The 26,415-nt window shown below is 36.9% G+C and overlaps 1 protein-coding gene across 1 annotated transcript; it reads left to right on the forward strand.

Annotated features, from left to right (window-relative positions):
- Positions 1–16,532: 16,532 nt before the first annotated feature.
- Positions 16,533–25,743, forward strand: LOC120106223 (H/ACA ribonucleoprotein complex subunit 2-like protein). The gene is made up of 4 exons (XM_039119157.1): positions 16,533–16,775; positions 17,235–17,304; positions 24,221–24,326; positions 25,167–25,743. The coding sequence occupies exons 1-4, from the start codon at positions 16,646–16,648 to the stop codon at positions 25,326–25,328; spliced, it is 468 nt and encodes a 155-aa protein (XP_038975085.1). The 5' UTR covers positions 16,533–16,645; the 3' UTR covers positions 25,329–25,743.
- The last annotated feature ends 672 nt before the right edge of the window (positions 25,744–26,415 follow it).

A 26,415-nucleotide genomic window follows, 5' to 3' on the forward strand; every position in this document is an offset into this window, starting at 1 on the left:
AGAAGAGAGAGAATCTCAATACAGGTTCAATCAGGGTCACGGGTCAACCTCGATACTATTTTGTGTCAACTATCGAAATTCAAGTAATGTCTTCTTCCAAGAAAGGGGAAGTTTAGGATTGGATTGGAAACAAAGGAACTAACATGTCAAAATCTTGCTTCCAATGGAGTAGGTTATCAGGAGTATTAATTTTGAAGCATTCTTTACCACATTGGCTAAATGAGTATGATTTTTGAATCATCAATACTAGCCTTTCCAAAATCATGCTCATTAGTTGATTGTTTGATAGGATTTTATAGATTTAAAATAAATAATTATAACCTTTACCATTTTAGAATACATTGAACCTCAATGCACAAGATAAAATGATCTATGCTTCGCATGAACTTGTGAGGATCCATACTGCTGTGTATATAGTCCCACATGTATGCACTAAGTGGATGTTGGATACTTACCTACAGTCAAAAAATCCAAATAAATACCTTCTCGTCGTTCTCTTTTGTTGAAACCATAGATTATAATAAATGGTATCAGAGCGGCCCTCGTGAAGAGGGATACTGCTTTACGTGCTCTTTTGGACTGATCATGAGTTGGTTGTGACATTTATAATTGAACTTATAGCATTTGTGATTGGATTTGACTAGATTTAAACTCTATCAAGAATGGTAGGACTTAAATAAGAAAATGTATAAAGATTCATGAAGATGTGTACTTTATTGTATATCAGTTGTATACCACGTAGATCTTGAATACTTATATAGTACCAACAAATTCAAATAATATCAACTAAGTATCTTTTTGAACGCTCTCCACCACTAAATGGGTTAGGGTCGCCTCAACTTATGATATTTGACGATGGTGCATTGGGATTCATGTGAACCCTTCCTTGGACGGCCAGGATCTTCCAATCATCAGCCTCGCGTTGCACACGATCATCGATGGTAGAAATCTGCGGACTATCCCGTCGGTGTCCCAACGTGCTTTCCCGCCAAAATCACTCGCATCGAAGGTTTCCTTCTCTGGATTTACCCTAAAAATGACTTCTTTCTGTGATTCTTATGCAAATTTCGTAAAATATTCAGGTGGGTAAGGGGTTCTACATGAAAACTATAAGGGACATGATCCAGAACAAGCGCCGCCGCCTCATTCTCGGCTTCGATGACCTTCGTAACTTCAGCCTCGACTTCGCCCGAAGGTCAAATCTTCCCTTCCCTGCCCTATTAGATCTCTGTTTAAATCTTTCTCTAAAATTGCTTTGCTTGTTTCCTCCGGTCGTTTCAATCGATGCCATTTTACCCTAGTATATCTATGTTTGATTCCCTTTTGCACAAAAAAGTCTATTTTTTAAAATCTTTTTTGCACTCTGGTTCATTGGATCTTGTGAAAACCCTGCGATGGTACCAATTTAACGTGTAAATTGGAATTTTTTTACGGTGTTTGAACGTGTGCTTGTTGGCTTGAGCGTGCCTTTTGGGTTCCACAAATTCACTTCTAGGGATCTCATGTCCTCCTTCATTGGTTCCATGGTCTGCGTCGAAGGCATTATCACGAAATGTACTTATGTCCAATCCCAATCCTTAACCGCTATCTGTAGTTCCATGCCTTTTCAAAATCAAATGCCTTGATAGTTTGCAAAATGGATTGCTTTTATTAATTAAGTTATTGAATTTTTGGATTGCCTCTAACCTATAATCAGATGACAATTTACACCTGTTATGTGTTGAGTTATTTATTTAGTGTGTATTCTAAACATTTTCTAATAGATGACAAATGATGATAACTGAGAATCTGGTGTCACTATGAGGTAGATGCTGCAGTCTTCAATGTAGGCTAAAGAGACTTCAATGTAGGCTAAAGAGAATCCTTTTGGAGCAAATTCTGGATATCCTCAATCTGAAAAAGATGGTGATTTGTTTCAACCCTCAAAAGTGTATATTTGAGCTCTTGAAAACCTTGCATATCTGTATAATCCAAAAAACTAGTTAATCTTATAGCATGAGAGATTGAAGGCATCAACTTTGTATGTTGTGATGCAATACAAAGCCAATGTTTTCATCATTATTTATGACTTGTTATTAACAAATGTGATTTCATGTTATTCCTTACTATGCCTCTAGGCTTAGGAATATCCTAAAATTTTACTTAATCTGGGGTAGTACTATGAAATTCGTTGTTCTTTGAAGAACGAGGACCATTATATGACCATTGCTCTGATCACTATACCACATTATTGAGGCGGTATCTCATGGAAAAGAAGCTTCTGTCTTTGATCCTTTTTTGCTTAGCGAGGTCTTAGTTGGTTTTTATTTATTTGTGGACATTTTTTCTCAATATTTTTTGACAGTTCAATCTAGTTTTGAGAGTATGCAACTACAAATCTAGCTTTATAAGTGCATAGAAATAGAGAGTAGATTCATTGGAAAGAGCTTCACACATTTCAGAATTGAGAGTGGGACCATCCCTATTTGCTGTATATATATGCTTTTGATACTTTTCTCTGGGGAGACAACATATAAACTCCATCAATGTAGCTTACCCATTAAGTAATTTATGGCCTTAGATTTAAAAACATCTTATGGTTAGTTTATTAGTTGCGATCATGAAGGTGCTTGAGTTCTTCAAAAAACAGATTTGCTTTTAGTAAAACCAAGGATGGATGCAATATTAAAATTTTCTGCTGTACTATATCCTACTTGCCTTACGCTGGTTATGCCTTGTGTTTTATTCTTTTACTGGACAAGCTGTCTGTTGCCCAAGAAGACAACCCAAGAGGGGGGGTGAATTGGGTTTGAATTAATTGTCGACCAATTAAAAACTATGATTAGTAATTAACTAAATCTATTGCAGGCAAATTAGTTAAGTTACTAGATGAAGTGAATGAAGAGAGAGAGAGAAAACAGCAACCAATACAAACACAAACCAATTTATAGTGGTTCGGAGCTAATCCTTGCTCCTACGTCCACTCCCCAAGCTTCACTTAGGAGTTCACTATAATTCCCCGGATTACAGCCGGTTGTTTTACAAGTTCACAACCCAACTTGTTGTTTTCGCGAGATCACAACGAACTCGGTTGGTTTTCACAGGCTCACCCACTAAAACCATCCGATTGTTTTTCCGGGATCACAATCGAACCCTTACACCGTTGGTTTTAACTTCGGTTCACCAACAAACCTTACAACCCTTGATTCAATCCCCTGATTGAATCAAGTAAGAAATAGTTTGGAAAAAATTACAAAGAAAGCTTCTTAACAAGCAAATATTAAACAATATGAAAAGAGTAGAGTTAGAAGCCCTCAAACAGATTTTGGAAGAGGAAGAAGGGGCTTCTTGAACTCTGAGTCTCCTCTTTGAATGCACTGAAGATCTGAAATCAGAGGAAGAGCCTTGAATGCGAAGGGAAGACTTCTAGTTATGTATTGAATGCGGTTCTTCCTTCTTTTGCTTGTCTTTTCTCTTAAAGACTCTTAGTAGATGGAAAACACTTAATGCTCAGATGGAGTGACTCTCTTGGTGTCTACTACTGTTCACTCTGGCTATTTAAGCAGTCCCCTTTGAAAACTAGCCGTTAGACACTAATTTGTAGCCGTTCTGCACAGTTTGCAACTCCTGACAATGTATCCATTGGGGTCGGAGTCGACTCGCTCGATATGGAGTCGACTCGACGGTTGCTGGAGTCGACTCATGCTTTACTGGAGACGACTCGCCCACTGTTCAGGATTTGAATTCCGTTCTGGAGTCGACTCGGCCAAACTTGGAGTCGACTCGCCAGTATCCGATGATGACTCGGCCCTCTGGAGACGACTCGTTCTCAGGGTTCTAGAGATCTAATTTTCTGCATTTCTTTCTCGAGTCGACTCGGATCATCTTGGAGTCGACTCGGCTCTCAAAGCCCGAAAACTGATTCTCTATCTTTGGAGTTGAACTGCCTTGGAGTCGACTCGGATCATCTTGGAGTCGACTCGGCTCTCAGAGCCTGAAAATTGATCCTCTGTCTTTCAGTCTGCTTTCCTCTGAGAGTCGACTCTTGCTTGTTTAGGAGTCGCCTCGCCAAACGTTGGAGTCGACTCGAACTCTTCTGGAGTCGACTCGGTAACAGAGTCCAGAATACACTTCTCTGTCCTTCTGTCTGTTACTCCTTGGAGTCGACTCGGTAAGCATCGGAGTCGACTCGAAACCGTTGGAGTCGACTCGGTGACAGGGTCTGAAATTTATCTTTCTGTCCTTCTGTCTGTTCTCAGTCGGAGTCGACTCGTAGTGTACCGGAGTCGACTCGAGCTTGTGCCAGAACTTCTGAAACACTTAGAGTCGACTCGTACTCTTCCGGAGTCGACTCGAGCTTCAGACTTTGGCTTAAATTAGTTCAATACTAGCCAAATGACTTTGAACAAAGGCTCGATGCTATTAAAGATAAATTCACATATATTTGCCTGAAACACTAGATTGAATTCATTAGTACAACTTGAAATATACTCAAATGCTTTGAGCTCATCAAAATCAAATAGGGATATAACCAATCACTCCACAATCTCCTTCTTTTTTATGATGACAAAACATTGAGTATTTGTAAAGTGAATTGCTCAACCAAAAGAAGATTTATAATAAAGTTTTGAAATGAATTCAAATATCTAGTCATTTAATTTATCCAAAATTGAAAAGTATGAAACAGTAAATCCTGAAGTTAAAGCTCCCCCTTTTATTTGAAATTATATAAGCCTTCATATCATGCAATCAATTGTTTGGCTTATATGTATTTAATGAATTTGCTTTCTTAAGATTCCAGATTCTCCCCCTCAACATATGCATTCAATTTTGTTTGGGTTCTCTGAATTTTCTTTTAATGTCTCGAAGCTTTTGATCTTAAATTCTTACTTTCAGAGGGAAGAACTGACAATTTGTTCTTGAGTATGATTCAACTAATCTCCGAATATCCCTTGAATAGATTCTGGAGATTACTCCTTGAGGAGCCCCAACAGAGAGATAATGAGCCTCGAGGTATCGAATCCACTAAGAATAAATTACGTTTTGCTTTAAGGTTGTTCTTTTTAGGGATTTTCTTTACAATTCCATTCATATTTTCTCCTCCTTTTTGTCATCATAGCAAAAAGGGCATAATACATAGAAAGGTATTAGAACTCAAGAATGCATAATTTTGAAAGGAAATTTCTACTCATTGTATTAAATTCAAATTTGAGTACAAGTATGATTACATATTAAAAAAAATCCTCAAGGGACTGTACATCATAAAAACAGATAACAATACACTAATTTTTCTTCGTAGTGGAGGATGTGGCTCCCGTACTCAGTCTAGTGTGTTTGATGACCATGCTTAACCCCTCATTGACGTTCCCTAGTTGTTCGAGGATCTCCGAGGTGGCCCTAGACTATGTCGAGGTGAACTGGGTCAGACTTTCTTGGAGGGTGTCAAGTTTGGAGATCAAGGCATGTGCTAGCCTTTCTGCACCCTAACTTTGGCTACCAAGCTCATTTCTAATGCTATCTCGCATCTTCCTCGTGTCATCCTTTACGTCACTCATATTCCAATATTGAGCTTGGACTAGGCTTCTGATGTTGTAGATTTCCTCCTTCAGGTCTGCAACCATCTTGGACACGGCTGCTAAGGAGGGAACGACGTCAGTGGAGGAAGCAGTCAGGGGACCTCGGAGCTCTCTCAACAAGTCATCTCTCAGCTCCCTCACAATCTCCTCTCTCATCTCCTGGAGTTGCTCAGAGCTGATCCGGACTTCCAGGGGCTGCTGAGGTGGTGGTGCAGTAGAGGGTCCAGCTGAAGTGGATGGGAATGAAGGACCAGAAGTGGAAGGAAAAGTGGGAGGAGCTATGTAGTGATCCTGGTCATGATCAGGACTAGGTGAATGATGGGTGGTAGGGTCGGATTGTGTGGATGAAGAGGTTCTCCTAACCCAGACTCCTTCTACTTTATGGAAGCCCATCCTGTGAAGAGTCCCCTCACCCATACTATCAGTGTGCCTAAGGGAGCGTGTGGGTTCTCTCTCAAGGATAGGAATCTCTAATTTTCTAAAAATAAGAGTAAAGAGCATACCATAGGGAAGACTTAGCCTAGGCTTATCTAAGGGTTCACAGAGATACCTATAGATTAGCTTTGGGAAGTTTATGGGAATGTCATGTAGGATGTAGAACATCAATGCTAGGTCCTTTTCTGAGACAAAGTCAAACCGACCATTCTTAGGAAAAAGGGTCCTAGATATGATGCTCAGGAGGAGTCGCATTTCAACCGTAAGCTGATTTGCAGACACCTCCTCGAGGAGAGATTGGGGTGGTCTCCCTAAAATGGCCGTAAGGGCCTCTGTCCTATCTGTAGGATGTGTGGGAGCGATCCCATCGCAAGACAAGTGAAGGATCCTAGCAATGAGATCTTCGGAAATGAGAATGGGTACATTGCCTACTACTCCTTGGACACCACCGCCACCCCTTGTGACGGTCCCATAAAATTCCCGAACTAACCCCGGGTAGGTGGGGAGGTAAAGAGAACAAAAATATTCTAGACTTTGGGCTCTAAGATGATGCCCTAGGTTGAACCCTTCCCGGAAGAGAAAGTCAAAGTTGACTTTCCTTCCGGTAGAGACTGCCCTTCCGGCACACGGTTGCGAGGGAACCATCCTCGGCGGAGAAGAAACCGGAGGTGGTGGCCTCACGGGTTCGTTTCTCGCCTTGGACCGTCGCTCGGCGCCGCTTGCGGAGAGAGGTCTCTTCCGGCTCGAGACAACGACTTTTCTAGGCATTTTAACCTAAAAATCGAGGGATGGACAAGAGAAATGGAAAAAAACCTGAGGGAAAGGACCTAGAACGGGTCGAAGACGAGGTCGGAGACGCCTCTAGAGTTTTGGAACAGTGGCCGCCGAGAATAGAAGTGAGGAATAAACGTTTCGATTAGGGTTAAAAATCGAATTTCCGACCTCGAGTCGACTCTGGTAAGTCGCAAGTCGACTCCTAAATATGCGTGAGTCGACTCCTAAATATGCGCGAGTCGACTCGCCCACGAGCCGACTCTAAAATCTATTTGAGTCGACTCGAACTCTGGCACATAATCAAAAACAAACTTGTTTTTACCGTGCCAAAGGAGAGAGTTATGGAAATATCTAAGATTTAAGATCAGATTTGATGACCATAGATAAGAAATCCTATATCTAACATAAGCTAATCATCAAAATTAATCATTTAGAGAGGAGTATCACAAGAATGGATCAATCACTCCTAACCCTCTTCTAAGAATGCAAAATCGATCTTCACTCAAGGATTTTGTGAAGATATCAGCAAGTTGATCATCAGTGCAAACAAATTCAAGCATTACATCACCATTTAACACATGATCTCTTATGAAGTGATGTCTTATCTTAATATGTTTAGTTCTTGAGTGTTGAATTAGATTTTTAGTTAGATTTATTGCACTTGTATTATCACAATTTATGGGAATCTTATCTTGTTTAATGCCATAATCTTCAAGTTGTTGCTTGATCCATAAAATTTGAGCACAACAACTCCCGGCAGCAACATATTCGGCTTCAGCCGTAGATAGTGCAACCGAGTTTTGTTTCTTGCTAAACCACGAAATTAAGTTTTCTCCTAAAAATTGACAAGATCCGCTGGTGCTTTTTCTATCAAGTTTACAACCAGCGAAGTCTGAATCAGTGTACCTTATTAAATTTAAGCTTGATTCTTTAGAGTACCATAGACCTATGTTTTTTGTTCCTATGAGATATTTAAAAATTCTCTTAACTGCAATTAGGTGTGATTCTTTAGGATTAGATTGATATCTAGCGCACATGCATACACTAAACATAATATCAGGTCTACTTGCTGTAAGATATAGTAAAGATCCTATCATACCTCTATACAGCTTTTGATCAACTGATTTACCTGATTCATCTTTGTCTAGTTTGCATGATGAGCTCATGGGGGTGCCAATTGCCTTATTTCCATCCATATCAAACTTCTTTAGCATTTTCTTGATGTATTTAGCTTGATTGATGAAAATTCCTTCCTTGGATTGTTTGATTTGAAGTCCGAGGAAGTAGTTCAATTCTTCCATCATGCTCATCTCAAATTCACTCTGCATTAACTCAGCAAACTCTTCGCAAAGGCGATTGTTAGTAGCACCGAATAAATATCATCTACATAAATATGCACTACAAACATATTTTTGTTTTCCTTTTTCAAAAATAGAGTTGTATCAACATTTTCTCTAGAAAATTCATGGTCTAATAGAAATTTGCTAAGTCTTTCATACCATGCTCTAGGGGCTTGTTTTAGACCATAAAGTGCTTTGTTTAGTTTATAAACATGATTGGGGTATTGATGATTCTCAAAACCAGGAGGTTGTTCTACATAAACTTTCTCATTAATATATCCATTAAAGAAAGCACTTTTTACATCCATTTGGAATAATTTGAAATCTTTATTGCATGCAAATGCTAGTAACAATCTAATTACCTCAAGTCTAACTACAGGAGCAAAAGTCTCATCAAAATTTATACCTTCTTCTTGATTATAGCCCTTTGGTACTAGTCTAGCCTTGTTTCTAAGTTCCATACTTTATTAGTTCCTATTATTGAATATTCAGTGGGTCTTTCAACTAAGTTCCATACTTTATTTTTTGTAAATTGGTTAAGTTTCTCTTGCATAGCATTTATCCAATTTACATCACTTTCAGCTTTTTCTATGTTCTTAGGTTCAAAGTGTGAGACAAATGCAAGATGATTATTTAAGTTCCTTAGAGATGCTCTAGTTCTAACAGGTTGAGATGGATCATCTAAAATTAATTCTTTAGGGTGACCATGAGCATACCTCCAAGCCTTAGTAAGCCCATGATCAACATTTACCTCTTGGCTTGTTGAAGTTTCTCCAATTTGCTTCGGTACATTCTCTTGTAATTTCATATCATCTATCCTTTTCTCAAGTATTCCTGCATCATCATCAAGAGCTACTCTTTTACTAGAAGAGACATCATTAGTATCATCAAAAACAACATATATAGACTCTTCAATAACAAGGGTTCTTTTGTTGAAGACTCTATAAGTTTTACTTGATGTAGAATATCTCAAAAAGATACCTTCATCAGATTTAGAATCAAATTTGCCTAAGTTATCTTTGCCATTATTATGAATGAAACACCTACACCCAAAAATATGAAAATAGTTTACTTTGGGCTTTCTATCTCTCCAAAGTTCATAAGGTGTTTTCTTTATAATTGGTCTCAATAAAACTCTATTTAATATATGATATGACGTGTTAATGGCTTCTCCCCAAAAATACTTTGGGAGGTTACTTTCACACAACATGGTTCTAGCCATTTTCTCTAGGGTTCTATTTTTTCTTTCCACAACTCCATTTTGTTGTGGTGTCCTAGGTGCAGAGAAATTATGAGTTATCCCCTTTTTACTACAGAATTCATCAAATAGATGATTTTCAAATTTCGTTCTATGATCACTCCTAATAGCTATAACTGAAGCATTTCTTGAGTTAGTTACTTCCTTATGAAATTTCTTAAATACTGAAAATGCTTCATCTTTATGAGCTAAAAATATGACCCATGTGTATCTAGAAAAATCATCTACAATGACAAGGCCATACTTGTTTCCACCAAGGCTTGTGGTTCTAGTTGGTCCAAAAAGATCCATGTGAAGTAGTTCAAGGGGTCTAGCAGTAGAGACACAATTTATGGATTTAAAAGAACTTCTAGATTGTTTGCTATATTGACATGCTTCACAAATTTATTTTTCTCAAATTTTAGCTGTGGCAAACCAATCACAGAATCTCTTTTAACTAATTTTGATATTGTATCCATACTTGCATGACCTAATTTACGGTGCCATAACCAACTTGCATCATCAACTTTAGAATCACTAGCTACTAGGCAATGGCTATTATTGGCGAGATCTTCAAAATCTACTACATAAACATTGCCACGTCTTATTCCTTTGAATACTAAGCTATTGTCAATTGAGTTGGTAATGATGCATAGAGATGGCTTAAACAGAACATCAAAACCTCTATCACATAATTGACTAACGCTAAGTAAGTTATGCTTAAGACCATCTACAAATCGTACATTATGAAGGTTGAAAAGGTGATTTGTACTTTACCTATGCCAACGATGTAACCTTGGTTATCGTCTCCAAAAGTCACAGCACCTTCCTTTTTAGGCTCTAGGGTGAAAAATTGCTCCTTGTCACCCGTCATGTGTCTTGAGCAGCCACTATCCAAGTACCAACAGTTTTTGTCGACTTTGGTTGCAAGACACTCCTACACAAGGAAATCATACAATTTTAGGTACCCAAGTTTTTTTGGATCCTTCAAGGTTAGTAATGTTGGTTCCTTTTGGAACCCAAACCTTTTTAATTTTTTTTTTAGCTTCTACTTTCCTATGATCACACACATTAGCTTTATGTCCTACTTTTTCACAGCAAACATGTTATATTTTTAGTTTTACTTTCTCCAGCTTTTACAAAAAAGTTTTTAAGAAACTTTTAAATATTCTTAGGCTTATACCCTAAACCAGCTCTATTAAACACAGCTCGTTGATTATTAAGGATCATCTCCAATTTTTCAGAACTATATGTAAACTTTTCTACAATAGGTTTGTATTTTTCAAGTTCTTTTGTTAACTTCAGTTTTTCTGTTTTTAGTAAGTTTAAGTCTTTTGTAAAATTATCTTTTATAGTTTGTTTACTATTTTTAAATTCTGAAACTTCCTTAGTTAGTCTTTCGTTATCTTTAATTAAGGTATTAGTTTTTTGAGTTAGCATTTGGTTGCTTGTTTTAAGTTCTAAATTTTCTTGGATGATAGAATCCTTGTCCTTAATTAATTTATCGTACTTATGGAAGTGAGATTGATTAGTTAGTTTTAATTCTTTATTTTTAAGGTTTATTATCTTATATTCATCCATTAGTTCATTAAAAGCATCATACAATTCATCAAAGGTAAAATCTAAATGCGTTTCAGATATTACCTCATTATCATTTGCCATGAAGCAAAAAATTGCTTTTTTCTCTTGTTCCTCATCCGATGATGATGATGATTGATCGGAGTCTGTCAAGGTGGAGACAAGAGCTTTCTTCTTCTTGTATTTGCTGCCCTTCTTCAGCAAGGGACAGTCGATTCTGAAATGTCCCGGCTTCTTGCATTCATAGCAACCGATTTCCTCACTTTCTCTTTCCTTACCTTTGTCCTTGTTGTAGGAACTTGAGGAACCTCTCCTCTGATGAAAAGATTTCTTTCGGTTGATGAATTTTCTGAACTTTCACACGAGAAGAGCCTCATCTTCATCTCCCTCATTGTCTTCTTCTTCACTGCAGCTACTGCAAGAGGGATCCTTGTTAGAAGAAGTAGACTTAAGGACAATTACCTTTTTCTTGTGGGTGGACTCTTCTTCACTGTGTTGCTTCATTGTGAGCTCATGTGTCATCAAGGATCCAAGGAGCTCCTCGAGTGCCAGCTTGTTCAAGTCTTTGGCTTCTTGGATCGCCGTTATCTTGGCTTTCCATGACCTTGGTAAAGATCGAAGAACTTTCCTGATAAGATCACTGTTAGTATAACTTTTGCCAAGGCTTTTTAGGCCATTGACAATATCAGTAAATCTAGTATACATGTACGTGATAGTTTCATTAGATTCCATTTTAAATAGTTCATACTTATGAACTAGCATGTTTATTTTGGATTCCTTGACTTGATTCGTGCCCTCGTGGGTCACTTCAAGTCTTTTCCATATCTCTTTTGCAGAATTGCAAGTAGAGACTCTATTGAATTCATTACAGTCTAAGGCACAATAAAGTACATTCATCATTTGGCATTTAGTTGTGCCTTTCTTCTATCATTGTCATCTCAATCTTTTTCAAGCTTGAGTATAGTAATGTTATCTACAAAAATAGAAGGAATGTATGGTCCATTAACTATTATGCTCCAAACCTCATAGTCTTGGGCTTGGATAAATATCCTCATCCTAGCCTTCCAATAGGTATAGTCGGTTCCATTAAAAAATGGAGGCCTATGGGTGGATTGCCCCTCAATAAGAGAAGATCTAAAAGGGGTTGTCATTTTGATCTTTTACTCTTTTATTATAAGAGCTCCAGCTCTGATACCACTTGTTGCCCAAGAAGACAACCCAGGAGTGGGGGTGAATTGGGTTTGGATTAACTGTCGACCAATTAAAAACTATGATTAGTAATTAACTAAATCTATTGCAGGCAAATTAGTTAAGTTACTAGATGAAGTGAATGAAGAGAGAGAGAGAGAAAACAGCAACCAATACAAATACAAACCAATTTATAGTAGTTCCAAGCTAACCCTTACTCCTACGTCCACTCCCCAAGCTTCACTTAGGAGTTCACTATAATCCTCCAGATTACAGCCGGTTGTTTTACAAGTTCACAACCCAACTTGTTGTTTTCGCGAGATCACAACGAACTCGGTCGGTTTTCACAGGCTCACCGACTAGAACCATCCGATTGTTTTCCCGGGATCACAATCGAACCCTTACACCGTTGGTTTTAACTTCGGCTCACCAACAAACCTTACAACCCTTGATTCAATCCTCTGATTGAATCAAGTAAGAAAATAGTTTGGAAAAAATTACAAAGAAAGCTTCTTAACAAGCAAATATTAAACAATATGAAAAGAGTAGAGTTAGAAGCCCTCAAACAGATTTTGGAAGAGGAAGAAGGGGCTTCTCGAACTCTGAGTCTCCTCTTTGAATGCACTGAAGATCTGAAATCAGAGGAAGAGCCTTGAATGCGAAGGGAAGACTTCTAGTTATGTATTGAATGCGGTTCTTCCTTCTTTTGCTTGTCTTTTCTCTTAATAGACTCTTAGTAGATGGAAAACACTTAATGCTCAGATGGAGTGACTCTTTTGGTGTCTACTACTGTTCACTCTGGCTATTTAAGCAGTCCCTTTGAAAACTAGCCGTTAGACACTAATTTGTGGCCGTTCTGCACAATCTGCAACTCCTGACAATGTATCCGTTGGGGTCGGAGTCGACTCGCTCGATCTAGAGTCGACTCGACGGTTGCTGGAGTCGACTCATGCTTTACTAGAGATGACTCGCCCACTGTTCAGGATTTGAATTAAAGTGCTGTCCCGTTCTGGAGTCGACTCGGCCAAACCTGGAGTCGACTCGCCAGTATCCGGTGATGACTCGGCCCTCTGAAGACGACTCGTTCTCAGGATTCCAGAGATCTAATTTTCTGCATTTCTTTCTCGAGTCGACTCGGATCATCTTGGAGTCGACTCGGCTCTCAGAGCCCGAAAACTGATCCTCTGTCTTTGGAGTTGAACTGCCTTGGAGTCGACTCGGATCATCTTGGAGTCGACTCGGCTCTCAGAGCCTGAAAACTGATCCTCTGTCTTTCAGTCTGCTTTCCTCTGAGAGTCGACTCTTGCTTGTTTAGGAGTCGACTCGCCAAACGTTGGAGTCGACTCGGTAACAGGGTCCAAAATATACTTCTCTGTCCTTCTGTTTGTTACTCCTTGGAGTCGACTCAGATCAGTCAGGAGTCGACTCGGTAAGCATCGGAGTCGACTCGAAACCGTTTGAGTCGACTCGGTGACAGGGTCTGAAATTCATCTTTCTGTCCTTCTGTCTGTTCTCGGTCAGAGTCGACTCGTAGTGTACCGGAGTCGACTCGAGCTCGTGCCAGAACCTCTGAAATACTTAGAGTCAACTCGTACTCTTCCGGAGTCGACTCGAGCTTCAAACTTTGGCTTAAATTAGTTCAATACTTAGCCAAATGACTTTGAACAAAGGCTCGATGCTATTAAAGATAAATTCACATATATTTGCCTGAAACACTAGATTGAATTCTTTAGTACAACTTGAAATATACTCAAATGCTTTGAGCTCATCAAAATCAAATAGGGGTATAACCAATCACTCCACACTGTCGCTTACAAGTTAGGTGCGTCAATCATCAGATGACAAATGCCCATGCAGTTATATTATAACATCTCAGTTAAGTGTTTCATTATATCATCATTATGTTTATGAAGCATTTGTCAACTATTTTGAAGATATAATCAAATTTTATGTGGCTCCTCACTTAGCCCAGTAGACTTAAGGCACCTGGTTGAGACCCCTATCTTGCTGGGAAAGTATCTAGGTTTGAACCCAAATGGTGGCATTCTTACTGTGTTCTTCAAAAAATAAAAACAACGGAGACTTACTCCATTTGCTGTGAGGCTGCCTAGAATAAATTAATTCATGCTGCTTTAAAATCCAGTTGAAGAATTCATTTTGAGACCACAGGGTCACAATCAGTTATAAGCAACTCTATCTTCAAAAAATAGAAAAAGGAGGCTTGCTTCATTTGCTGCGAGAATGCCTTAGAATAAATTAGTTCATGTATGTGCATGCATGCATGTTGATGCATGCTCTTGGGTAGCCTCTGCCATTTATATTGACCAATTAAGCATTAGAAAAATAAAGCTAATCACTAAATTCTCTGTATGGTAGCTTACAAGGTACATGTATGACTGTGTGAAATTGTCTTTAATGATAATGTTTTTTCTTTTAGGTCTTTTGCTTGCTTACTTTGTCCATCTACTAGGATACGTGAACTTTACAATGATAAATTTTTATTTTGCTTGTTCCCCATCTACTAGGATTCTTTTTTGCATATATATCCTTTTAAATATGCTAAATTGTATGAATATCCTTGCAAAATCGCTATCTACTTGTATACTCTTATAAATATTTTTTTTGCACATCTATCCATTAAAGGCATTTTAGTCATTTTAATTTGAAACTATTAATTTTTTAATGGTGTTAGATGGTATGGATAAATATGCAAAAACAAGAATAAAAAAAAGGTAAAATAGCAAAACAAATGTTTTACGAGTGTATACATACAAATATCAATTTTGGAAGGATATTCATACAAAATTTGATATTTAAGAGGGTATCCATGCAAAAAATCCTAAATTAAATTAATCCGAAATACGGAAAGTGTGTAAAAAGAAAAGGAAAGAAAAAGAAGAGAGTTGATTAAATTTTTGCTTCTTAATAGTCCAATATATTATCCTCTATATCTTTTCTCTCATTCTCTAGTCACAACAATCCATCTCTTCTTTCTCCTGCAGTGCATGCTCGATGCTAATGGATAGAGTGGCAATCTGTAATGAGAAAGGCCTAGAAGCTAGCTTCTTGTGAAAGATCTCCAAAGCTTCAAATAGGATTCTTCTTGCATACGCGTTGCATATACTGAATCGTAGTAAAAGATAATGCCGATGTCTCTCATCACCTAGAAAGCTTCTTTGATACAGTTGGTTTCATTATATGCTCGGTCTCCTTGGACCTAACTAATAGTCAATCCTTACGTACATGGACACTAATCAATAAGAAGTTCATTAATTACATCAAATCTTAAGTGCATCAAGGTCACTTCACTGTCAAAAATTGATCACTCGCCATGATCATAAAAGTATATCTCTTAGGGCTCGTTTGGTTCGCGGGAAAAAAAGGGGGGAAAGTGTGGTCAATGAAAAAATAAGGAGATGCCTCTTATTTGGTTGGAGTTTTCAAAGGAGAGAGATGGAAAAATTGTATTTCTATGGGAATATGATTCCCACATTTCATGGAAAAGTCTTTCCCATGGGAAACATGGAAAAGTTACTTTCCCATCAGGTGGAAATCACTCCATTTTTATTTTTTCCTAAAAGACCCTCCAGCATTAAAAAAGCATTAAAGAGACGTTAAAGACTTAATTTTTATTAAGGGTATAATAGGAATTATACATAACTTTCTCAGGAAAGTGTATGGTCAACCAAACATAAACACTTTGGAAACCTGTCACTTTTCCATGGTCAACCAAACATGCCAAAAGTACTTTCCTAGGCATCCTCTTCCTAAGAATCTGCTTCTCAGGAATCATATTCCTTAGAGGAAAAATGCTTTCCGCGAACCAAACGAGCCCTTAGGGTTGGAAGGGGAAAAAACTTGCATCCTTCTTACTCCTTGTTAGTTTGTGGATGTGTTTGATGCCATTTCAAAAAAAAAAAAATTTCTTTGATAATTCATTGGGTTCATGAACCACGGTGGAAGTTGGACTTGACCAAATTTGTTATACCATCCATTGATACCAATTGAACTAATTAACCACTTTTTTGGAAAATAAAACCTTCTAAAAAAGTATAAAATTTTATATAAATTTTAGATTAAAAAATACTTTTCAAACAAAAATTTGGAAAGTATTTTCAGAAGAAGCATAAGTTAAAGCATAAGAGAGGATAGAAAATCTAGTTCTAATCATTTTTTAATAAAATTATTAATTGTCTTTCAAATATAGTAAATCTATCCATAAAAAATAGTTCTACAGTCGGTAATTTTAAATATTAATATATCACAAAAATATTTTAAACATTTAGATTTGAATATTTACTTATTTATTTTTGAGGAAAGGGGCTGAGCCGCCGCCTTTTGAACCCGAACGGAGTGAACCAACGGACCAGGAAACTATTACCGGCTCGCGGTTTATTAGTAAAAACCGAACCCGACACTAAGACGACCTTTTGAGCGGCTCCCCCTTCCACCCTAAAACCCTAGTTCGTAAAACCCCACCTGCTCCTCTAAAATAGCGAAAGAAAGCAAGGAAGAGAGACGGTGGGAAAGAAAGCAGGATGGGGAGCGATAGCGAGACGGAGAGCACATCGATAAAGGAGAGAAGGAATTTAATAGCGCTTGCCCCCATCGCCAAACCCCTCGCCGGGAAGAAGCTCCGGAAGCGGACCCTCAAGCTTGTCCGAAGAGGTATCATCCATTCCTATCAAATCGCTTTGATATCAGATTCTGATGATCTCCGTTGTTTGCCCACTTGTATGTTTTATTATTATTTTCTTACTATTTTTTTGTATTTTGTGGCATTCATCTCTAATCTTATCCATTATATATATATATGTATTTTATATATATATATCTCGTTTCTTGCTTTCCTCTCATTTGGATATGTTGGCTTTCTTAATTTTTACTATCACGTTAAGAGTTTCTCCCCATCCATATGTTATTCAGCTGCTGCCTTTTGTAATTAAATTTCTTTCATTTTCTTTATTGTGGTTGTGGAGTTCCTTAGTGAATTTTCTTCGTTTGAGGAATATCGGGTTTCAATTTGTTTCTGTTCAGTTATATTGGGGTGTGAGTTTTTAGTTATCTATACTTTGTTTTGACTCGCTCTCTCGGTCATCTGACATTGTGCGTTTCCATTTTTTCCAGCTTCCGAGTCGAAATGCCTAAAAAGAGGAGTTAAGGAAGTGGTGAAGAGTATTCGTCGCGGTCAAAAAGGGTTGGTTTTCTTGTTCCTCCCTTCCGATCAAATTAAAAAACTTAAATTGAAAATCTACTGGAGTTACTGAAACCCTTCTTATCTGCAAGTAATCTTGTTTCATTTGCAATTCTAAACAGCAGTATATATAATAACATAATAACTATAAGACTTGAATCATTGCAGTGATAGCACAAATTTTGATGCGTCAGTGTTTGAATAATTTGGTAGTAGCAGGACAAATGGTTTCTTTTAATCCATTGCAAACGTTTCCGAACCACCTGTGATATCCATGTGCTCAAAAATATGCAAATGATGTATATGTGTGTGCGTGTGTGTGTTTGTGTATAATACACGCGCGTATATAAATGCTTCTAAGAGTATTTGGCTCTAGATGCTTTTTAATAGAAACCAATGAAGGGCCTTTCAAAATGAAAATCATCACCATTAATCATGAGCTACGATATATAAAATGGTTATAAACAAAAAATCATGAATTTTTAAAGTAGTTTAGTTATACATCAGATGAAAACAAAGTTGACATTTTTAACGGTAGGATATCATGTTTTAATTTGATCTATAGCTTAGAAACATCCATATTAGCTGAAACTTAACATGCATATGTTTTGAAATATTTAGGTCAAGTTCAACTGTTTGGAATTGCTAAATAAATATTTTATGCTATGCTTTTGCTCACTAGCTATATTGCGACCGTTTATTTTTCACCAGGTTAGATGCATAGGCAAGAGAGCTCCAAAATATATAATTTTTAGATTCAAGTATTTTATACATCTTATATCACAATCAATTGTGCGGATTTTCATTTTGAGAGGCTGTTCATTGATTTCCATTCGGAAACAGTTGGAGTCAAATACTCTTAGAAGCAATTCAGCTTATATATAAATATCTATTATGCAGCTTATATGTAAATATATATTATGTACATAGTCGTGTGCAATGGAAAATGCAAGCATGGTTTGGGGAGGGATCTTTTTCATCTATCCCAACAAAGAAAAGTTGTCTACTCTATCTGACTAGTTTTGGGGAGGCATCTTTTTCTCTATCCCAACAAATAAAAGTTATCTACTCCATCCGACTAGTTCTGAGTTCAAGTTATAGGCAACCGTTTCTTTTTTCTATTTCAATTCACTTTATTTACAAATTGTTTTAGGGGATTTAGTCATATATATATACTTGTTGAGATTGGTTCACATTGGCTTATAAGACATGTTATATATATATATATATATATATATATATATATATATATATATATATATATATATATATATATATATATACACACACACATATACACATATGCACGTGTGTGTGTAAATATATTATAACATGGCATTATAATTGAGTTAACACTCAGAGATGTAGATTTATGTAAATCATACATGCATGCATGTGTGCAAGCAGGCCTTGTGTTGGATATCATGGCCATAAAATCCTGGTCCGGGAGGTAGCTAGGTTGATAATCTGTGGCCTGTGGTTGGGCTAGCTTGAGTAAGGAAGCCTATGGCAGAATTGGGTCCAACAATATGGAGGATATTGTATCAGTCATTGGGCATGTACTCCAATTTGATGCCCGCATAGAGGTTCTCTATATGGATTGAAAGATTATTTCTAGTACACTTTGTATGGATAATATTTTTCATGGTTTTATTGTAAATACAACTGTACCATTTAATCTTGCTTAGTTTACTTTGATGTCTCTTACAAGTAATTATGAGAAATTTTTCTGATGATTCACAGAGAACTATGGGTTTTGATGTCATTATTTTTGTTATAATATTTCTTTGACTTATCTGTACTTTTATACATTGTATCAAATCATGCTCTCCTAGGTGTTAGGGCTGTAGAGTGTTGTCTTTGATAATTTGTTTGCATGTGGATACAACTGTGTGTTTCCGCTCTTTAGTGAGGATGTCTAGGACGGAATACAACTAAGTGGTAAATCAATGACTTCTTAAACTTTATAACAAGAAATGCATGCCACTGATAACAAGATGGCTGTATGTGAACATACAGTGATGAACTTATTTAATAGCTTTACACTCTTTTGTCGTGATTTATAAATTAAAGAAAAATAAAAGAGATAATGCAATGATGCACTTTGGCATCAAGCATTTTAGTTGACATGTACAGTCATATATGCATATACACGCATATATATGTATTTGTATGTATGTGTGTGTTTGTCCATATCCTATGCAAGATTACTATATATATATATAATTATATATAATCAACTAATCAAAGCATATGCCTACTGCACCTGAAATGCCGTGATTATTTTTTTTATTTTTGATTTAAGATACCATCCTTTAGAAACTATAATTGCTTTGGTTTTCTTTTCTGAACAGAAAAGAACAAACAAGTTTTCGATATCTTTTGGGCGTACCACATATGCGGATTAGGCAACAGGCTGAATTGGTCCAATTTTTTGGGCATAGCAATTACTGTCATGCACATTTTATCCACATTCTATCAATGACATGATGTGCCATGTCAGGTTTCCACTTATCTTTTCTGCCCTTCTGAACCTGTGTGGTTTATGTAATGTAAACTTAATGTTTCTGGTACGGTAATATAAGTGGAAGTTTCTGGGGTTTAGTCCTCAAGTTTCTTTCTCCAAAAAAGCTAATAGATCTTTAGGTTTGTCTTAAGATAAAGCAGCCCGTTATGCTCTTTTTTGATTCTTCTTTGTGTTCATATGGATTCTGTGAGGTAATTATATTATATAAACATTATTCAACACTTTGTCTATTCTAATATTGAAGTCAAAGACTGCTTAGGATGCTTAGGAGGCTTCATTTTTCTTCTTCATGTCTTATCCTTTTTGCTACAATTTTTCCATCTCAAATAAAAATAACCTACTTAATTCAGTTCCAACTTTGAGGGAGAGAAATAAGAAAAAAAATGCACATTCCAAATAGAGAATGTAGTTGTTGTACAACGTGAATAATAAAAAAAATAGATTAGGGAATCTCGGCCATCGTTACTACCTTCACGTGAGTTTGACATGTCTAGTTGTATATAAATGGAACTATATAAAAAGGACAATATAATATAGTCTTGTGCATAGCATCCTTGAATTACATTAGAATTTCAAGAATGTTCCAACTTTTCATTTGTGCAATAAAAGGCGATAAAACAAGTCATTGATTAGAAAGTTGAATTTGATATAGGACCAAGCCAAAAAGTGATATGTTGAGTATGGATTATGGCCCTCAGGCTTTAGGTTAACATAGTAATGACACGATGACATTCTAGATATTCCCTTACCATTTCATGTGTTTCTACATTAAAAAGGAAACATTTTTTGACATAGGCAAAAGCCTAAAAGAGTCTGGTTAGATTCCATATAATATATGATTTTAATTTGCAAACTTCTTCGTGAAAAGAAAAAGATTATTGACCAAATACAGGAGAATGAATTGGAAAAAGGTATTAAATAATCTAGAGACATACTAAAAGGGTAGAGTTATAATGTTTCCAGCATAGCAACTCTCAAAGTAGGTTGTACGAGTAAATGCCAAATATACCTTCCATGTATTGCATTAGATAGTATTAGATGCATGGAGGTATTTTTGTCTTTCGGCCCATGCCAATAATGCACCATTTTTCCCGCAACGATTGCTGCACTGGCCAAATGATGATAATACAATCCAGAAGATTATCTAATGCAATTCATGGGGGTTAATTTGTCATTTGCTCATGTGGGAGCACTATAACTCTGTCCATATTACAAACATTACTATAGAATAGCAACCCATGTTTGGAGACCTAGGTGAGTCAATTGGGCTGACCTGCTTGACCTGCGACTTAGAAACCTTTATGGGTTGGTTCAATCGCCTAGATACTCTAGAAACCCATGCACTCTGACAAATTAACCAATTTAATCACCTAACCCACCAAGATCAATTGGTTTTGGTTCCTCTAGTTAACTTCTTTAAGGGTGCCGGAAAAATATTAAAACATAAGCTGCCTTTTTACCTCTTTAGACTTTGGAATTAAGGTTCATCTTAATCTTGGAAGAATTTGCTATTCCAAGTTCCCAGTCCCTTTGTTTTCATTTCCATCTAAAATTACTTATAGAACATGTATGGTTGGTGATATTAGTTACTAATACATATCCTTTTCAGTCTTTAGTAAAAATAAGTTGAGAGATTCTATCATTTTTATGGCATTTATATTGCACAATAGGAACCCTATCATAATATTTTTCATGCTTTTTTATAATTTTAGATTTTTTTTAAATTATTATTGTCTGTATTTCATATATTTATATATTTATAGTGTCACAGGTCAATGAGTTGACTTGCAGTTAAATTATTGACATGTGACCTGTACACTAAAATGGGTCGATGTTTGAGCCGGATTTTAGAACATTTATTGCAACACTAGAGTAAATTACAAATATTTTTGTATGTTGAATGTGGTGTTATCTTCTTTCCTTTATTTTTTCTTAGTGCTTACTACTACAGCTGCATGGACATGTGCACGTGGAATCTGAGTTATGTCTATTAAAAGAATTGCATGGCTGATACTACATGAGCCATTCATCCCAAGATTCAACATGCTGTTGGCTTGGTCTATACATTTTTTTTATATCAATAATTTGTTGGATAGTGTTATATCTTCTCAGATTATTTACCATCAATTCAAAGGTGGAAGTATGATTGCTTGGTAATTCATCATATTGTTTGTTTCTTTTCCATTTTCTGGTTGAAGTTGACATCTCCTCACTAGTTTCAATGGAAGGTTCAGGTTGAGGACTAGGTCATGGGAAAACTGCAAATTATAAAATTTTACCAAATTATCATGAACGAGAGCCCCCTTCTTTCCCCCACCCCAACCCCTAACCAAAAAAAGAAGGTTTTTTTAGCATGTTTGACCGGTTTGTCTAAAACCATTTGATAATGATCCTTTTGCTTTTACAACTGTGCTTAAAGCTTTAAATTTTCCTTAGCTAGAATCTTGTACCTAGGATGCTGCATCTGCTTCCAGATCTTGCTAGAATCTTGCTTTGACACACTCTTCCACAGCATTTTTTGTATTTTATTATTATTATTATTATTATTATTATTATTATTATTTAAATAGCCTAAGGTGCACACTTTCACAACTGCTCCTGTTTTGGGAAAATGAATAATTTGCATTACCTAAACCATTCAACTCAAAGGAGTGAAATTTTAAAGGAGGACAATGGAAGTTGACATGGCACATCATGTTATATACCGGTTATCATCCCTGCATGTAAAAGTGGTATACATGATGATTCATATACCTATATTGCTGAGCCGATTTGGGTACCTAAGGCTGAACTCATGCTTGCTATATGCACCCTTGGTGGGTTTGTAAAGTTCACTTCTCATTTAGAGGATAGAGAGTTTTTGTAAGTATAGTGCGTAAGTGACAATATACCTTAGTAAAAAAGTAAATGCTGCATATATGCCTTAATATATATTGTCCTGGCGCTTATTAAGAAACATATATAGTGTAAGTTGATTAATTAGAAGTGGCTTCTTTTGATTTTGCATCACTAGGGGGTATCATAGCATCGTGGGAGGAAAATGATGCAAATTTTTGACCAAGAATTCACTGATGCATACTCTATTGCATACATCTTGTAATAGGATTGGCGGTATCATGTTTCTTGTAAATTCAAAATGCATTGGTTAGTCGCAATTTCTAATCCTTTGTTCCCCTGGAACAGTGTTTTGGTATCTTTAGTAGAAATATGCAATTATTTCTACAATATAAACAAACTAACAAAGACAATACTCGAAATAATGACGGCTAAGAGACTATAGTGTAATATACAGAAAAATCAGATGGATCCAAGAAACACGATTATAGAAGCATATAACAACATAAAGTTGAAGCCCTCATATATTCCATAATCAATACAAGGAAAAGTAGTAAAGAATATTTGTAGAAGTGCTTGTAGGATGTGTTCAATGATGCTGATCAAACTAAAAGAGCATGGAATTTTATCTTAAAGCCTGAATGCAAGCATAATCTTTATGCAGAGAGAAGCTCTTCCTGCTGTATAGCTCGAGTCCATGCCCATTAATAGGTTATAAAATGTCCTCTTTTCCTCTTTTTGGACAAAAATTCTGACCTGGGCTTGACCGATGCTCACATTTCATAGATGCCTTGGCCTTATTGCTACTTATTTACGGAGACCCATTGCCTTAATATTCAATACGAGGTCTTCTTACCACAGAACCAATATGCGATGTTTTTTGGGGGGCAGCCTAAGGTTAAAAATACCAGTACTGACCATGGTACTGGTTTTTCACTGCCCTGGCATGGTACTGGTTCATATCATACCGATTTATGGTATAGCGTTGTGTCCTGGTACCTTGTTAAGATGCCATTTTTATTTTCATTAATTTTTGGGTACTTTTTGGTGTCTAAAATGAATAATTAGTGAATTTATGCATCCTGGTACTGTACATGATGCACCCAAAATTCATCCAAGTTGTGCAACAAATTAATAGCATGTGCACACTACTGATTCTGACTATGGCTGTTGGTATATATGCCAAGATTCACGAGAAACTAGTGAGGATAGAAACTGAGCTATAAAGTCACCAAAGGTTCTGACCAATGTTTGAAATGGCGTCTTTAGACTGACCTGGACTGCATTTTATGATGCACATGTCAATATGGTGTATGATACATGAGCAGAAACACAATCTGAGAATACCAGACTCCTATATCATGACTTGTCGATCGGCATCAGTGATCTAATTGAATTTGTCAATGTATTAAATAGATTTACATGCATTTAAATTTTCTATGTTTTGATGTTGTCAAGGTGTAATATGTTCTTATGGTTCTGTTTTACAGCTTTTTCTAACACTTCAAACTGATTTTACAGCTTTTTTAACATTCTGAACTGATTTGGTGCGTGCAGGTTGTGTATAATTGCAGGAAACATTTCTCCAATTGATGTAATCACGCATGTCCCTATATTATGTGAGGAAGCTGATATTCCATACCTCTATGTCCCTTCAAAGGAGGTTAGTTGTTATCTTGTTGATGTCCTTTGATCTTTTTCTTTTTTATTAAACATGCATGGGCGAAGGAGTCAAAAGAAGACTGGGGTACGGGTAACTCCCATTTTGGTGAATGAGAGTTCTGGTTTATTTATACTATTTTTTATACAAGGAGCGCATTTCTATTAAGTTGGAGAAAAGTTTGTTAGGATCAAGAAAGAGCAAAATTGTTAGAAACTTGGTAGAATATGATAGTTAAAACTGTAGGACTTCTATTCAACCTCAAAATTTGGCAATTCAGTTTGCCTATACCATTACAAGGAACTTGTAAAACACTGACCTCCAAATTCCATATACACTCTTACCAATTTCTTAGGTCCGCCAGAGAGAGCATTCATTTAGCTGGCGTATAGTTGTTTCATATTGTAATAGTTTCTTTCTATTCTTGTTCCATATCCTAGATTTCATCTCCACCATTGTCACCGCAACCCAATGGCTTGAACAACTTATCCAGGGTTATTTACTAGCACAAGCTCCACAGCCCTTCCTAAAACAGACATACAATTTAAAGCCAGCAGAAAATCTTCTTTTTAATGATGTAGAAAGCACAATCAATTTAACTAAACTGTCTAGGGGTGTCACATGATTACCAAACAACTTTGCACTTTCCTCCCTCTGATTGGTTGTTGAGGTACCTGCCACCTTAACCTTTTCATGTAAAAAGTAGTGCTATAGAAAGCAATGTGATCCCTGATTATGGAGTCTCACCATTCTATCAGTATTTCATGCAAGACTGTTATAATATTTAGTTGAGTCTCTGCTGACACATTTCTTGTTTGGGATCCCTTCTCTCCCCCTTTCTAGGATCTTGCCACTGCTGGGGCAACCAAGAGGCCTACCTGCTGTGTCTTAATACTGACCAAACCAACCAAAGGAGAGTTGGAGCAAGAGGTGAAGGAAAAATTGCAGGCAGATTACAACCAAGTGGTATCAGATGTTGCTGAGCTGACGTCCTCCCTTATCTGAAAGAGCCGAGTGAAACAAGATCCAAATTCACATGATGTGTTTGGCCATTCTGCTGCTGCTATTGGCTTCATCTTCCCTGACATGTCAATTTCGGACACCGAGTAAAGTGTATTACGTTCCTTCTGTCTGGGGACCTCAAGCAGGGTAGCCTATTTTGTTACTATCATCCACTGTACTGTGAGATAAGCTAGTGGGATGCTGGGGTTTTTTACTTGGTTTGGTTACTACGATTTGGCTGGCTATTGGACAATATATGACACGGTGAGTTTATATGAAGCCATTGCAACCGACGAAATTGTAGTTGTTTCGTCATTGTCGTCTTGCAGTTTTGCATGTGATTTTGTGTTGACATGCTGGTGAGTGGCGTTTTCTTACATGATCTAAAATTTGTCTGAAATATCAGCAATCTTTGGAAGAATCTAGTAGGATCTCTGGTTAACACAGAGTAATTTTCTAAATTTTGGTTGTTTGCAATTGGATTGTTAGTTTTCCGCATACATAATTTGTGCTCCATAGCATCTACCAGTATTTGGGACTTGCATACAGGAGGCAAGATTGTTTAGTTGATGGCTGATATCAAACTGACTGATGAAATGAATGGGATTAGGTCTTCCATTATGTTCTCGAAGGGCTCTCCATCTCCTTTAGGGAGACATTGGCCAGTCTTTTCTGTTCCATGTCTTGGTTCTTGGTGGACCGGCCTCCATTGTTGTCTTTTTTTTTTTTTTTTTGATTGGATGGATGAATCATACTAATCTACATCCAAAGAAGTCGGAAAACAAAATATCCTAGAAGAGGGACGGCAAAGCCGCACCACCAGCCTGCAACACTTGGCTGGAGTAATCTGCTGTTTTCTTTATCTCACCTTTTTTTTCTTTTTTTGGGTCTTTCCTAACCATTAGAAGGTCACATGGCTCAACGAGAAAACAGAATTGTTGTATGTATCACTTTCATTCTCTTGTAGTTTATGGCAGAAAAACCAATCCCGATTGTTTTATTCTCTTTGCTATTTGTTTAAGGCAGTGGAGACAAATAAACAAAAGCAGTGATATAGATCTTACTTGGTAAAAGCTTTCGGGAAGTTGCT

This window comes from Phoenix dactylifera, unplaced genomic scaffold (assembly GCF_009389715.1).
Source record: "Phoenix dactylifera cultivar Barhee BC4 unplaced genomic scaffold, palm_55x_up_171113_PBpolish2nd_filt_p 000492F, whole genome shotgun sequence".
NCBI classification, from domain to species: domain Eukaryota; kingdom Viridiplantae; phylum Streptophyta; class Magnoliopsida; order Arecales; family Arecaceae; genus Phoenix; species Phoenix dactylifera.

Coding starts and splice junctions, on each gene's coding strand:
- LOC120106223 (XM_039119157.1), top strand. CDS start 16,646: ATGGGGAGCGATAGCGAGACGGAGAGCACATCGATAAAGGAGAGAAGG. Junction 16,776..17,234: donor CCTCAAGCTTGTCCGAAGAG/GTATCATCCATT, acceptor CATTTTTTCCAG/CTTCCGAGTCGAAATGCCTA. Junction 17,305..24,220: donor ATTCGTCGCGGTCAAAAAGG/GTTGGTTTTCTT, acceptor TGGTGCGTGCAG/GTTGTGTATAATTGCAGGAA.